Here is a 16246-nt window from a genome sequence, read left to right on the forward strand (position 1 = left end):
TTTTTTTTTTTTTTGTTTGTTTGTTTTGTTTTTTTAAGCAAAAGAAAAGAACCTTTATTTTATTCATTATTTATATGTGGTGCTGAGACTTGAACCCAGTGCCTTACACATGCTAGGCAAGTGCTCTACCACTGAGAACAACCTAGCCCTATATCTCGTAGTTTTAATTTTGCTTTTTCTAATCATTAGACAGTTTGTTTTTCCACATACTCATTGACCCTTTGGACTTCTCTCATATGAATTACCTATTATAGCTGTGTCCATTTTTTTTTTCTTTTTTTGGATATCAGAGTTGAACTCAGGAGACTTGACGACTGAGCCACATCCCTAGCCCTATTTTGTATTTTATTTAGAGACAGTGTCACACTGAATTGCTTAGTGCCTCACTATTGCTGAGGCTGGCTTTGAACTTTCGATCCTCCTGTCTCAGCCTCCCAAGCTGCTGGGATTACAGGTGTGTGCCACTATGTGATCAACAGCATTAGTCATTAGGAAAATCAAAATCAAAACCACAATGAGGGCTGAGGTATGGTTCAGGGGCAGAGCACTTGCCCGGCTATGTCTATTTTTATATTGTTATTTTTTAATAATTCCTCTAGTTTTTTTTTTCTTGATTTATAAAATTCCTTGGAGCTGGGGATGTGGCTCAAGTGGTAGTGCGCTCGCCTGGCATGCCTGCGGCCCGGGTTCGATCCTCAGCACCACATACAAACAAAGATGTTGTATCTGCTGAAAACTAAAAAATAAATATTAAAAATTCTCTCTCTCTCTTAAAAAATTAAAAATAAAAAAATAAAATTCCTTGTATGTTCTAGAACAGAATTCCATAATAGTTTGTTATTTATAAAATTTGATATACACACAATAACCATTGCCAGTTTTGGCCATTACAAGCATTTTTTCCCCAATCCATTGCCTACCTGTTAACTTTGGAGTTTATTGAACAAAGATCTTTTATTTTTATGAGGTCACAATCATCATTTTTCTCAGCTATAATTTGTGACTTTAAAATCTTCGCTCCCTCAAGGTAAAAAAAGGGCATCCTCCGGTGTTCGGCTCTGCCTTGTTGGTTCTGTTTTATTTTTTACAGTTGGATCTTACTTCCCGAGGGAAGAGTGGTGAGGTAGGGTCCACGCGATTTTTCCATTCTGATTTGCCAGCTTTGTCCACTACTCATAGCTCACACGGTGGCCTGTCGGCCAAGGAGCAGGAAAAGGGCCCAAGGACCCCAGGGTGAGGTGGGGACTGAGCTGTTGGGTGCTTTTCTCCAGCAGCATTTAGCTGTCTTGGCACAAAGCTGGGTTGAGCCAGTATTCAGGTTGTTCCAGTACGTGGTTAGAAGGGCAAGGAGGGAAGGAAGGAAGGTCTGGACTTGGCAGGGGATCAGGTGACATGGACCATGGGCGTGCTGTGGTCAAGAGCAAGGATCTCGGGCTGGGGATACAGCTCAGTTGGTAGGGTACTTGCCTCGCTTGCACAAGGCCCTGGGTCCAATCCCCAGCACCACACACACACAAAAAAAAGAGCAGGGATCTCAGACCAGGCGCAGTGGTGCACGCCTGTAATCCCAGTGGCTCACAAGGCTGAGGCAGGAGGATGGCAGGTTCAAACCAGCCTCAGCAACAGAGTGAGGCCCTAGCAATTTAGCGAGACCCTGTCTCTAAATAAAATATAAAAAGGGCTGGGGATGTGGCTTTGTGGTTAAGTGCCCTGGGTTCAATCCTTAGGTCTCCCCGCAATACAGCAAGGGTCTTGGGACCCCAGATCAAAAAGTAGCAGCTTGAAATATGGGGGCATGCTCACACTGTGATGAGCTGAGGCAGGAGCAGGAGTCTGTGCAGCTGTGGCGCTGCGCAGCTTGCCCTTCTGGCTGGAATGACAGTGGCAGGGGCTCTCAGAGTCAGGCCCAGCGGCATCCACCTCTCCACAGAGCAAAGGCTGGGTTGTCCCAGAGATGTTGTCCCTGAGCCAGACGGTGAGAGCCCTCGATATGCTGTGTCCACAGGGCTCGGGTGACAGTTGCCATGACTGATGGGCGGGTCAGGCCTGCGTGGTGATGGCTGGCCGCCACCACTCAATACATTCAATAGACTTAGAAGCAAGCTGAAGGCCCCACAGGGTTCCGATGGCCTTAGCTGGGAAGTGGTGCCTCACTGGTGGAGGTCCTCATGCATGGCTCTGCCCCTGTTCAGGAGGGCCTCTGTGCCTGGCAGGTGGCAGGGTAGGACCAGCCACCACCCACCCAGCCCTGGCCTAGGAGGAGGCCGGCCCAGGGGTCCACACTGGGCACACTTGAGACTCTCTCAACAGAACTGGAAGAAAATTCCTATTAGTCATGACATTTTCAAATTTTAAAATTAGGACTATTGGGAGAGCCTTCCACATAGGTTTTTCTGTTGCTTCTGTCGTTCTAATTTGACCTCATACAAAACAGTTTTGACTCCCCAATTTAACACTCAGAAAGGCAGACTCGGGTAAAGTACTTAAGCCTCCAAGAAACCTAAAGTCCTGAAGGCTGGGACCTGCCCTGGCCTACCCAGGACAGGCCCTGTGGAAACCCAGGAGGTGGGTGGGGGCTCGGGCTGGGGCCCTGCGGTGTCAGAGGGGTGGAAACAGGATGTGAGCACAGAGGGGGCCGTGAGAAGCAAGGTGTCTCCCAGCAGAGGCGGGCGGCCACCTGTTACAGCGCCTTCTGAGCCACGGAAAAGAACCGGGCTGCGTGGGAGTCCTCACATCCGGCTGCAGGCCTCCCCGGCCGCCTGGCTGCCACCAGGGCACAGTCTAAGTCCTGGGCGGGGTGGGGGGTGAAGGAAAGTCAGGATGTGGCCTTCCAGAGAGAGGCCTCCTGCTCTAGGGCGGACCCGAACATGGAGGAGGGACAGGGCAAGTGGCCCTTTCCCATCCCGCTCAGCTGAGGGTTATGCCAGCCTCCACCAAGGAACCAGGGACCCCAGGAGGCTGACGGAGTCCCCGCCAACCTCCAGGGGTTCCGTGCTTTTTCTTTGGCTTGTCATCGGAGTCATTCCTCCTGCGCACACCGTGCATGTGGCCACCTCATCGACAGAGCCTCTGTGTTTGGCTTTTCCTGAAGGGCGTCAGGGGGGTGGGTGTTATTGTGTGGCTTTTCTTCACTTTGCCTGGAGCTCGTTTTAGATCAACACGCCTGGACTGACCTCCTTTTCATTTTTAGCACAGACTTGGTAAAACTGTAAAGATGGCTTATTTCACTTTGTCCCTGCTCCCAATACTGCTTTGGAAATGTTTGTACCAATTTCTGTCTTTCCAGCGTTGATGCCCAGACAAAAAAGGGGTCGCAGGGTCAAAGGGCATGTGCTTTCAACGTGGGACAGTCCTGCCAAATTGCCCTCTGGGGAATTGTGATCCCCAGATCCCCACATACACTCGCACCAAGAGGCTCACACTTGTCATTTGCCTGCCCCTGCCCGTGCCCAAATGTGCCAGCCTGGTGGGGTGTCACTGTGTCACGTGGTCCTAGTGGGTAGACTGAGTTGTGGGACACGTACCGGACACTTGCATTCCTTGTTCTGTGAATTCTCTGTGGCCTTCAGTGCCTCCTTTTCTACTGCACCTGGCCCTTTCTCACTCACTCCTGGAGGATGTCACATCTGTCCCTGCTTTGGGATTTTTCCCGTGACCTCCATCTGACGTACCATGTGTTCACTTCTGTCCCTCCCTGCCTCACTAGACTGTGAGAACCAGCAGGACAGCAGTTTTGACATCTGCTCAGGTTTCCAGCACCTGGGAGGCGGTGGCTGGCATGTCGTGGGCACCTCCCAGTTGATTGTCGAATGAATGAATGGATGGATGAGTGAATTATAACCTTTCATCTGCCTTTTGTTTTTCAAATATTTCCTCCATGCCCATCAGTTGTCTTTTATCTTTGGTTGTAATGCAGGGGATCAGACAGAAACCTCTCTTTTTTTTTTGGTACCAGGGATTGAACCCAGGGGCACCTAACCACTGAGCCACATCCCCAGCCCTTTTTGTGTTTTATTAAGAGACAGGGTCTCACTGAGTTGCTTGGGGCCTAAGTTGCTGAGGCTGCCCTCGAACTCATGATCCAACTGCCTCAGCCTCCTGAGCTGCTGGGATTACAGGCATGCACCACCACACCCAGCATGGAAACTTTTTTTTTTTTTAAATATTTATTTTTTTTAGTTTTCGGCAGACACAACATCTTTGTTTGTACGTGGTGCTGAGGATCGAACCCGGGCCGCACGCATGCCAGGTGAGCGTGCTACCGCTTGAGCCACATCCCCAGCCCAGGAAACTTTTAATTTATGTGAAATTAAATCTATCTGTTCTTGCATTATGCCAAAGACCTTCTTTCTCTACCCCAAAATTATATATTCTATTTTCCTAATATTTGTATATTTTGTTATTATTTCAAGTGATTTAATCCATACAGAATCTATTTTTTAAACATTTTTTTTTTAGTTATAGGTGGACATAATACCTTTATTTTTATGTGGTGCTGAGGATTGAACCCAGCGCCTCATGCATGTTAGGCGAGCGCTCCTCCTCTGAGCCACAACCCCAGCCCACAGAATCTATTTTTATAAATGATATGAGATATAGATAACATTTTTTCACAGTGATGAAGCCCAGCTGGGGTGTAGCTCAGGTGAAGCGCTCACCTAGCACATGCAAGGCCTTGGGTTTGATCCTCAGCACCAAAGAGAAAACAAAAGAAAAGAAAGTGGTGGCGGACTTTCTAATTGGTTCCATGGGTCCGTTTGTCTGTTCCCACTCCAGGACCACCCTCTTAAAATCTTTATTTTATTTTTATGTGGTGCTGAGAATTGAACCCAGTGCCTCACGCATGCTAGGTGAGCGCACTGCCACTTGAGCCACATCCCCAGCCCCCACCCTCTTAAAATCACTCGACGTTTATCACTTATTTTTACATAAAGTAGGACATGTTCCCTGCTCTTTGTTCTTAACTTCCAAAAATTTCTCTGCTATTTTTGTGCATTTTCTCTTTCAGATGAATACCAAAACCAGCTTGTCAGGCCTGCTATAGTTTGGGTCTTCATTTTTTTTGTACCAGGGATTGAACCCAGGGGCACTTAACCACGGAGCCACATCCCCAGCCCTTTTTAATGTCTTATTTTGAGACAGGATCTTGTTAAGTTGCTTAGGACCTTGCTAATTGGCAGAGACTGGCCTCAAACTTGCAAACCTCCTGCCTCAGCCTCCCGAGCTGCTGGGATTACATGCACGAAGTTTTTTCTACTACAATTTCTCTCTCTCTCTTTTTTTTTTTTCCTGGCGTGTAGAAAAGCAATGATTTTTGTATGATCTCGTACCTGGTTATCTTGCCAAATTGTTTTTAGTTCTGATATTTGTCAGATGGCTTTCTTAGATTTTCCTTATATTTCCTCCAAATTATGAGGGTTTATACTTTCCCCCTACATCTCTTCCTTGCCCCGTTGAAAAGCCAGCACACCCAGAACATGGCACAGCAGTCATTCTGGTGAACTCCCTTGTCTTGCTCCTCATCCAGGGAAAAAGCCCTGAGTCCTTCCATCCTTATTTAAACTGGAACAACTGTTCTGTCCACCAAATCAAACCTCTCCCTTTACACCTGGTTGCCATCGAAGGGTTTTGCTATGATTTGCATATCACCCAAAAGTTCATGTGTGGAAACTTAATTCCTCAGTGCAGCAGTGTTGGGAGGCAGGGCCTGGGGAAGTGGGTGTGGCGTAGTGGATTTGCTCTTGTGTAAGAGTCCCCAACTTCTGAACACGCCTGCTTGCTTTTCTGCTTTCCACCATCAGTTGAAGCAGCACAAAGTACAGCATCACAGGTGCCAAGCTCTTGGACTTCCAGAACCATGAGACAAAATAAACCTTTATTCTTTATAAATTATCCAGACTCAGGTATTCTCTTATAGCAACAAGAAAATGGACTAATGCAGGTTTCAAGCAGGGGGATGATGTGGTATATAAATTAGCAGAAGCTCATTCTGGATGCTAAGAAAGAGTGGATGAGGCAGAAAACCAGGGTGAAGTCTGGTCTGTCAGTTCTTTCCAGCAAAAGACCACCAGGAACACACCTGCAGCTGAGCAAGTCGGGCTTCTTTGCAGGGGGAGAGAACACACAGCACAGGACACCTAGAGAACGAGGGTGTGAGACAGAACCTGCCGCACCCTGTCAGACGAGCTACAAGGACAGCCCCAATCCTGCGGCTTCACCTCTGGTGGGAAATAGCAAAATATCAGGCTGGTTTTGCACTGAACCACAAGGCATTCCTACTTTGGGGTCTAGAGGAATAAAGAGAGGAAAGAGGGTCATCAGAGCCCTGTGACATCTGTGGACGTGCAGAGTGGCTCTCCTGTGGGAGCCAGAGACCAAGAGAAACCCATCCCATGCCCAAACCTGGACAGGGCAGAGCCAGAAGTACCCAGAACTCTCTCTGCTCTTTGCCCTGAGGGGCCTCCTGGCCAAGCCCTCAGGAAGCAGAGGGCAAGGGAGTGTGGACGATGTGTCCACTCAGATCAGCCTTGAGCGAGGGCCTGGAGCAGAGGAAGATGGTCTGGGAAGAGAGAGGGACAGGTGGCAGATAGCCACAGGCCACTGCACTGAAGAGCTGCCCTAGACGCACCCCTTGGAGAAGAACCTCGTGGGCCTGGGCCCTGGGTGTCCGCTGCTCCTCTTAGGACAACTTCAGGGTGGATGAGAGGGAAGTGCATGGGAGGTGCCAGAGGTGGATGGGGCCACTTCCCCGTGACCCGTCCTCCCTGTGGCTGGCCTCCCTGTGTCTTGCCAGCCCGGTCCCTGATCTGCCCAGAAAATAAGCCTCTGATGACCACGGCCTTGAGGTGGACCACGGGTGCTTCTCCTCTCCCAACTGCTGCGTCTTACCCTGAAGCATCCAAAAGAGGGGATTCAGGGGCTAGGAGACTGGGGTTCTGAGAGGAGGGCCCCGAGGGAGAGGTTTATCCTCAGCTGGGACCGGAACTCACAATGGACAGGAGGCAGCCTGTGCCTGGGGTGGCCTGGAAGACGGGGGCTGCCCAGGTCCCAGAGGCCAGCCCACTGTCTTGCCCTCGTGTGTCTGTTTTTTCTTAGTTATTTAAATGATTTACCCACAATGGCCCCTCACATTTTTCCAAGATGCCTTCCCGGATGGTGGCTCATTCGATTCCCACAGGCGAGGCTGCTCCAGCCCCTTCCCCAGCGCGCTGGTGGCCCAGGCTGGGTGACATGACTCATGCTTGCCTGCCACCCGCACAGAGGACCGCCTGGCGGGAAGAGGAGGCGCTCCGCGTGTCCCGCTCTTGCTGTGGAGGAGTTTCTACTTCCCTCCACCGACTGGCTGTAGCACCTGCCAGGGCAGCTGTTCGGATCCCTGCAAGGCAGGGCCTCCAGGCTCCTGGACCTGGCCTTGTCCCCTGGTCCCATTCCTACAGTGGCCCCAATGACAGTCAGCCCCCTCCCTCTGGTGCCACTGGCCTCAGGCCCCCGAGGCAGGCCTGGTGGCTCCTCTGGCCTGTCCCTTGCACGGCTGCCGGTGTGGCTCTGGCAGGAGCCTCCCCTGGGCCAGCGCAGGCCCTCCTGGGTGGCTGTGGTGGTGATGGGGCGGGGGGTGGTGGAGGGAGGGACAGCTGCTCTGGGCAGCCCCAACAGGACGCGTCTTTTGCCCTGCCAGCCCTGTGCCGTGACTCACTTCCCCTCTCTGGGCTGCAGATCCCTCATCTGTAAAGGAGGCCTGACGGCAGCCCCTGGGCAAAGACAGGGGGTCACCAAAGAGGGCCGAGGCCGGCAGAGGCAGCCCTGAGCACACTGGCCCCATGGAAGCAAGGGGGGGTCCCTAAGGAGGCGGCTCCCCCATGGCCACCGGGGGGTTTCCTAGGAAAGCTGGCCTGGCCTGGGCCCCAGGAGGGGACAGAGAGGGGAGGGGACAGTGAGGGGAGGGGACTGCAAGGTGTCTGAGCCTTGAGAGAGGCAGCCTGATAGACAGACTGGACAGATAGGGCTGCTGTGGGGGCAGGGAAAGAACAGAGTCTGGCTTTGCTGAGAGGCTGACCAGAGAGGAGGAAGTGACAGGCCCTGATCACCCCACTGAGGGGTCTGGACGTGTCCCAGAGCCGTGACTCAGCCAGCTGTCCTTCCTGGGGAAAGGGTTTGGACTGCAGTGCAGGTGGGGCTGGGAACAGGTGCCGTACCTGGGAGAGCCCTGTCATAGTCTGCCCGGGCGCTGACCAGCTGGGTTCATTCTGAAGCCAGCTGGTGGGTCTGGGAACCTCTCTGCCACCACCTCACATGGGCCTCGAACCAGTTGTCACCATGGGCCCCGGTGTGGTATGTGACACAGACTGGGTGTCTAATCCCTGCACACTGTGCAATGAACTACCCCTCTGCTCGTCGGGTTCTCAGGCCCTTCTTTTCCCTCTTATTTAGTCCTCGTTCCCCCAAATAATAATAATAACAACAACAACATCGAGGACAACGGCGACCACGGGGAGTGGCCTCCCCCTTCTGGAAGGTGGGGTCTGGGTCACCTAATTTCTAGTCACCTGGGGTCCGGAATGACACACACCTCTGCTCTGCCCCTGTTGGGTGGGGTGGGGGTCTGAATGCCAGCCAAGGTCAGGGGCTGCCAGGGGCCCAGTGAGGCTGCTGCCTGCCATGACCCATGAGGTCATGTTGGCCATCCCCCTGTAGGTGCTGGATGCAGGGCCAGGGGTGTCTGGCCCCTCTTACCTGGAAGGAGCTATGGCTACCAGAGAAAGGGCATCCATGCCAAGAGGACAGGGACCTCACCAGGAAGGGTGGGCTCTGCACCGCCCACTGGGGGCCAATCCCTGAGTCTGTTTCCTCATCTGCCAAACGGGATGGGACAGCTCCTCTCTCAGAGCGAGGAGGACCTCGGGGAGGTGCTGAGTACCGCTGGCTCCTGGCAGGTGCTCGGCTGTGAGAGCTTTAGGGACAGGGACAGGTGGTTCTCATTTTGGCCAGAGCAAGCCGACCTCCAGACGCTGGTGCTGCTGGAATGGAGCGGGGGACCCCCAGGGGCTGTGCCTGGGCTGCTGCAGCCAGGCGTGGGCTTCTTGTAAGGGTTGGCCTGGCCCCTAGGGCCCGGGGAGTGCGGGACAGGGGCAGTCCCCTAGGTGGGGCAGTCCCCTAGGTGGACCCACTAGCACCTGGACATTCTAGGTTGGGTCTGAGGCCTGGGCACGGAGGCCTGGTGGGTGAAGAAGGGTTCAGGGAGCTGCCTGGAGAAGTTTCTCCAACTCCTGTGCTCCCTGGCAAGCACCCCCTGCTGGAAGGGACTGTTGAGGTCATGTTGGCCATCCCCCTGCCTCAGGGAGGGGCTTCTTCCCCAGAAGGGGAAGACTCCTCCAGTTCTGGGCACCTTCCCTAGGGAGGGCTGGAAGCTTCCCTGCATTTTGACCTTGGCCCCTCCTTGGGCAGCTTGCTTTCAGCCCTTTCCCCGATGGACAGGCGCCTCTGCCCGGGGAAAAACAGGCCCCTCTGCAGACCTAGTGTCGGGAAGCAGTGCAGAGCTCCTCTGCGGGGCCCCTGGAGGACTGCCGGTGGGCAGAGAAGGCAGCAGGGCTGGACTAGGGCACCCGGGAAGTTCCACAGCAGAGGCCACCAATGGTGTGGGGAGCCGCAAGAGCCAAGGAGCCTAAGTTGGGGTGCGTGGTGACTGAGGGCTTCATGAGGGAGAGGGGCTGGGAGGAGGGGAGAGGCGGTGGGGAGGAGAGGAGTGGGTGGATGAGGGGGAGGCGGCCTGGGTGGCCCCAGCCATAGGCCTTCCCAGTTGAAGCCCAGAGGGCTGCCCGGGGCACCACCTCCCCTTCCCTGGGGTCCCCTGTGGGGCCTCGATAGGGGTGGCACTGTGCCCAGCCCCCCGTGTCTTGTGTCCCTCCCTCGCCTCAGCACCCAGGCCAGGAGGAGCCTCATGATGGCTGAGGCTTTGGCTGTGACTGTTGTCATGGGCTGACCCTGTGGCTCCCACTCAGCCCACTCCTAGCCCCGGAGGCCCTTGGTGGGCACTGGGTGCCTCCTCTTCAGGGACCTCTCTGTTTCAGACTAACCCATGGGGAAACTGAGGCAGGGACCCCTTGTTTAGGCCCCACTGCGGACCAGTCAGGCTGGAAATAGGGTCCAATGCCCCTCTGGTCAGCGAGGAGTGGGGGACAGTAGGCACAGCCACTTCTGGTGTTCCTGGCAGTGTCCTTGGGAAAGGCCGCAGCAGCTCCGGCAGGGCTATCTCTCAGAGCAAGTAAGGGCAGCAGGGTACCTCCACAGGATAACAAAGCCAGCTCATGGTGACCCGTTCCTGGAGTAGGGGACAGGGCCAACACTGGGCTGGGGGCTCACCACTGTATTTGCCAAATCAAAGACTGAGGTGATGGGCGGTTGTGTGTGGCTGTGAGATCTCCCAGGATGACGTTCCCTCCATAGAAAGACCCAGTTGCTGGAGGCCCGCCCTTTACCTGGTGGGTGTGAACATGTGTGGTGTGTGTGACCTGGTGTGTGTGTGTCTGGTACGTGTGTCAGTATGGGTGTGAGGAGAGGGCAGAGACCAGGCTCTCGGGAATGGCCCTGCCAGACACGCCCTGTAGACAGAGTGCCTGCTCCTCCCTGGGAGCACAGACGGGGCGGCACTGAGGAGGGAAGGGACTGTCACACTGAGCCGAGAAACAAATGCAGGGCCTGACTCGCAGGCAGGTGCCTGGGCAGGGCACTGTGGGGCCAGTGGTTAGGTGTAAAGGTCGGTGAGCTGCAGAGGGACGAAGGGTGTGTGTGAGGAGGGCTGGGCCGGGGGACCTGGGGACTGGCTCCTGGGCACTTGGGCCATGGCAGGACCACTTGTGGAGGGCTTCTGTGGGCTGTGCTGGGGCTTGGGAGGCCACGTCACAGTGAACATGTTCCAATGGGCGATGGAGATGGGCTTGGGTCTGGCTGTGGTACCGTGGGGCCAAGGATGAGATCACTGAGCCAGAGGGCCTCTGTGCACGCTCCTGGGTGTGCGTGTGCCCATGTGACTCTCTCTGGGTGTCCAGGGACAACTCTGGGAGCTGCGGTGGCTTTTTTGGGAGCCGTCGTCTTCAAGGAAGCCTAATCCCGTTTGGACCATAATCCACCCTGATCCTCTCCTCAGCGTCCACCCCCGGCCATCTGTGCTTCTAATCCCAAGCCTCCGCCTGTAGCCTTCTCAGGCTGGAGCTGGAGGCCACCTTGGCCTTGGCCCTCTGCTCCGTGCTGAGGGAGCCCCTCCCAGATCCTGCAAGTCCCAGTGGGGGCTGGGGGAGCACAGCAGAGCCACAAGGCCGGGCCAGGAGGTGGGGCAGGAGGGTCAGGCCCCATCCTTCATGGGGAACTGCACCCCTCCCCTCTCCTCTCTCACCGTGACTCCCTCCAGGCTGTCCACAGTCCTGCTGATCCTGGATCCCTCCTCCATTTTCTTTTGCCCTCTGGCCCAAGCCACTGTCCCCTGTCCCTGAACCACGCAGCAGCACCTGAGGGTTCCTGCAGCAGGCTCACTCTCACCCAGCCACCCGAGCTGTGTCCTGTGTTCCACCACGGGGACCTCTCCTGCCTGCCTCCTCCCGGGCTGGCCCTTCCCCACCCTGCAAGTTACAGCAGAAGGCGAGGGTGTCCCATGTCCCCTCTCCAGCCATGGCCTTTCTCCCTGGGATGCCGCTCTCTGGCATGATCTCATTTATTTATTTTTTGTCTGGTCTCTGCTCCCATTGCAAGGTCATCCCAGGGGGCAGGAACCTTGGCTGTCCTCTTCATGCCACCGTGACTGTCACTGTAGCTGTCGCAGGTCCTCAGTGGAGTGTCAGAGGGCCCAGCATGGGTCAGTGGCTACCTCAGGTGGAAGGGAGCAATCTCTGCCTCCTTTGCAGCTTAAAGACCCTTTGCCACCTGCCAATGGGATTGTCCTACGGGGTCCCTTCCCGGCCACGGCTTCCTCCTCGTTGGGTGCCTCATGTTCCTGTCTTTAGAGGAGACCACCGTGGGAGGGAGCAGCAGACCCTGCCCAACCGCAGAGCTGCTCCATGCCAGGGCAGGAGGAGTGGCAGGGCCCATCCTGGGCAGGGTGCTCCGACATGGTGTCTCCTGCCGGCATCTGAGCCTGTCGAGGTGTTCCAGAACCTTCTGTGTTATTATTCCCTAATGGTCTTCCTGAAGTCAACTCAGTTTTTACAAACCTAAAATTTATTTTAAAAGGAAAAGGTATCATTACTGTCAGTGGATGACTACTATCACTCGCCAGGACACGACATAATCACAAAAGTAAATATGATGGAAACGATGAGCTCAGCTCCCCAGAGGCGGTGGTTTGGGACTTACTCCTACATCTCCAGCATTCGGAACAGACCCCAGGGTGTAAAGGACTTGGAATACAATTTTTTTTTTCCTGTCTGGGGTCTGAACCCAGGGGCACTCTTCCTGAGCCACATCCCCACACCTTTTTGAGACAGGGCTCCACAAAGTTGCTGAGGCTGGCCTTGAACTTTTGATCCTCCTGCCTCAGCCTCCCCGAGCTGCTGGGATTACAGGTGTGCACCACTGTGCCAGGTTTGGAAAGAAGGCCCAAGTCAATGAATAAATGCAGTCGGGCATGAGTGATGTGGCTGTGCCAGGACAGGAAGTGCTGAGGTCCCCTCCCGGCATTTGCATGGTGGGTGGGGAGGTGCAGAGCTCGTCCCCAGCAGGGCTGCCACATGTGACAGCAGCCTCAGCCACTGCAGGTCCACTTCTGAGCCAGCCTTGGAGGCTTTCTCTATACCTTCCCCAGGAGGAGGCTGGTGACCCTCTGTGTCCCCCTCATGTGCTGGGCTAGGCCATCACTGGAGCAGGGCACAGGGACTCTGGGCCCCTGCCTGGCAGGAGCCTGTGGGGGTGGCCACCGAGCTGGCATCCTCGTCTGAGGCCTGATCCCTCCTCAGGAGGGGCTGGCGCCTGCCTCTCACTTTTGGCGGCTCTGCCCGGGCACCTCGGCCAAGCCACGCACATCCTGGCCTCTGCTTGGGGTGCGTTAGGAAGGAGCAGGAAGGAAACATCCGGGCCACATCAGCAGGGAACTCGCAGCGTCACCACTGTGGAAGGGAAACCCTCTTTGCGTGGGGCTGGGTGGGCATACCGGGAATCCAAAAGGCAGGAGGTGGGCGACGATGAAGCATCCTCAAAAGACAGTCACCAAAAGGATATCACAAAGTGTCATCACACGGTCCAGTTGACCTTCGCAGGTTTCTTTTCTTTTCTTTCTTTCTTTCTTTTCCAGAGGAATCTAAATTTTATTTACTTATTAGCTTTTTGAATTTTTAGGTTGAGACAGGGTCTCGCTAAGTTGCTGAGGGCTGGTCTTGAACTTGCAATCCTCCTGCCTCAGCCTCCCGAGTCTCTGGGATTACCAGGCGTCCACCATAGTGACCAGCTGTGTCTCACAGGTTTTTAATTTAAAAGAAAAAAAAAAAGTGGCGCCTCAAACTTACTTGGTAGTGATGCTCTGTGACAGTCAGGCTGGGAAAGACCCAACAAAACCAGAAGAAATTGAGTGTGGCACCCCACCTCATGCGGTGGTCCCCTCACCGTCTGGGGATGAGGAGTGGGATCCTCCCTCTAGAACAGCAGCCTGTGGGGCTCCCAGTCTAACCCCTCCCGCTGTCCACCATGTGCCCAGACCCTGCCTCTTCTCTGCTGGGCTCCCAAGGGTCAACTCCAAGTGATAGGGGTCCTGGAGGCGGGGAGCGGACCTCCTGCTCAAGGGTCAGGAGATCTTTAGTCAGAGAAGTGGGAAGAGACGAGGGCTCTTCTAACCCAGCCTTGGGCTTTCACCCAGGTGTTGGGGTGGGAGGTGTGAACAGGCCAGGAGGGCCAAGGGGAGCCCCTCCTCTATGGCTGATCAGGCCTCCTGAGCCTGCGTTCCAGAGCTGAAGGAGGGACCGTCTCAAAGACAGTTCATGGACGCAGCCCTGGGCAGGCTCCCAGGGACTGTGCCATTGGTGCAAATCGCCTTCTTCAATGCCCTCCCACCCTGCAAGGGACACGCCAGTCCCCAGGAGGTAAGAGGCGCAGCCCGCGTGGGAGTAGGCTCTGGAGCCTCCAGCAGGCTGAGTGGATTTCACTCCTGTGTCAGGGATCCCAGCTGGCAGGCCCCCTGCTCCCTGCCACAGAGCCCCATAGGTCAGCAAGACTGGACCTGACGCTCCCCCTGCACGCTCTGTAATTTGCCCTGGAAGCGGGCATTAAGTCATTTGGCTGGCCGATGGCAAGGATAAGTGCCCCTATCAGCCACTGGCATCTGTGGCCCAGACTCCCTGGCTCTGCTGTGGGCTCTGCTGCATCAGCCTTCAGATTGGCCTGGCCGGGAGGCACTGGGCCTTGGCCGCATCGCCCACAGCCTTGGAGCTCCTGTGGGAGAAAGGCTGGTTTGCTGTGCGCTCCCATCTTACGGAGGGGGATGCTGAGGCGCGAGAGGGCGGGTAGCCCAGGAATCCTTGGCAACTCCAGGCTTCTCTCCCCTGCATGCCTGGTGCCCCCCAGCACATACACGTTTCAAGCTCCATCTCAAACACATAGGAACTGCACATAAATTATGCTCCGACACAGGGACACATCAACACACCATGGTGAGGAATCCCGTAGGGGACTGGGGGACCACACAGTCCTAGATGTAGCCCTCCAAGAAAAATGGGGAGATAGGGGCCTGCAGGGGAACTGCAAGGGTCTTATAAAAGGCACCTGGGGATTGGGCTCTAAAATCCCACGCAGCTGGTGGCTGGTTGGATCAGCTCCAGCTCCACACTGTCCCCACCTACCTGAACTCCTCTGCTTCAGAGTTCAGCCACCCACCAGCATTTCTTGCCCCCAGCCCAGGGCTCAGATCCTCCTTCACACCTGGCCTCACCACATCCGCTGACGTCTGGGGTGGGGGAGGGCAGAAGGGGTGCGATCACCCGGTTCTGCATTCTGATTGCTGGAGTGTTCCTGCCAAAGGTCCCAGGCCCCTGCCATCTGGGGAGAGGGTGTCATGCTGATGGGCTGGGGGCTGTGGAGGAGGCAGGCTCTGTCAGTGGTTCTCCTTCTTCCCCTTGAAATTCCCGCCAGGCAAGGCCCAGGGAGAGCCCAGCAGCGTCAGCAGAGTTCCCCTTCAGAGCCAGCCTGTGACATGGGGAAATGCTTTTCTCTGGGCCCCTGGGGGTTTCCCTGGGCCCCGGGGGAAGAAGCTCTGTCTCACTCATAACTGGAAACTCATCAGTGGCCCCTGCTTTCCCCCCTGAAAGCAAGCTCACCCCCGCTATGCCAAAGTCCAGGGGTTTGGAGTCAAGAGACTATGTTCTGGCTAGCCTGGCCACCAACCTGCCTCAAGAAGCAGATTGGTCTCATCTAAGCAATTGGGGTGGGGGGTAAGAGGGGCAGGGGAGAGAAAGACCCTCCTGCCTAAGGTCTCCCAGTAGGGGCGCCCTATTCTCCCTTGTAGGATCATCTGCGGCAGATTTTTGTTCTAACAAACTCCGAGGAAGAAAACCCAGAAGGAGAAAAGGAAAAGGCAGAGGAAGCAGGGACCAGGGACCCCAATGGCCAGAAGGGCATCAGGGACCAAGGAACCCCAATGGCCAGAAGGGCATCATCTGAGAAGCTGAGTTCCCAAGGGCTGAAAGGCTTAAAGCCGGTCAAAGGGCGGGAGCAATCTTCCGAGCTGGGGTGGAAAGATCCGGGAGGGGCGCGTTCGGACCCCAAGACTCCTGCGAACACCCTCGCCTTAGGAGCTGGCCCCGGTTTCCTCCCCTGGGGCTCCCCTCCCCAGCCAGCTCCGGGGGCACCGGGCCGCCCGGCCTGCGCCCCACGTGAGGCCGCGGGGGCGGCGCCGGCGCCTTCCTGCTCTGCCCTTGTATGGTGACCCGGGAGCCCGGCCCCCCAGTACTTAAGCCCGGGCGCGGCAGCGAGTGCCCAGAGGCGATAGATCGGGCTGAGCGAGCGCCGCGGAGCCCGGAAGACGAGCGATAGGCGAGAGAGGCAGAGGCGAAGGGCAGCGGCTCGGCATGGGGCTGGAGGCGGCGCGGGAGCTGGAGTGCGCGGCGCTGGGGGCGCTGCTGCGGGAGCCGCGGGAGGCCGAGCGCACACTGCTGCTCGATTGCCGCCCCTTCCTAGCTTTCTGCCGGCGACACGTGCGCGCCGCGCGGCCTGTGCCCTGGAACGCGCTGCTGCGGCGCCGCGCGCGCGGCCGCCCGCCTGCCGCCCTCGCCCTGCCTGC

General features: G+C 56.0%; 1 protein-coding gene across 1 annotated transcript in view; it reads left to right on the forward strand.

The window, feature by feature from the left end:
- Positions 1-15494: 15494 nt before the first annotated feature.
- The window catches only part of Dusp2 (dual specificity phosphatase 2), a 2523-nt gene continuing 1771 nt past the window's right edge, over positions 15495-16246 (forward strand). Inside the window, 1 exon segment of the mRNA XM_015499654.2 lies at positions 15495-16246. This exon segment is cut by the window's right edge and continues 98 nt beyond it. Within this exon segment, the coding sequence (XP_015355140.1) occupies positions 16035-16246 (212 nt within the window). The 5' untranslated portion in view covers positions 15495-16034.

The sequence above is a fragment of the Marmota marmota genome, unplaced genomic scaffold, assembly GCF_001458135.2.
Source record: "Marmota marmota marmota unplaced genomic scaffold, marMar, whole genome shotgun sequence".
NCBI classification, from domain to species: domain Eukaryota; kingdom Metazoa; phylum Chordata; class Mammalia; order Rodentia; family Sciuridae; genus Marmota; species Marmota marmota.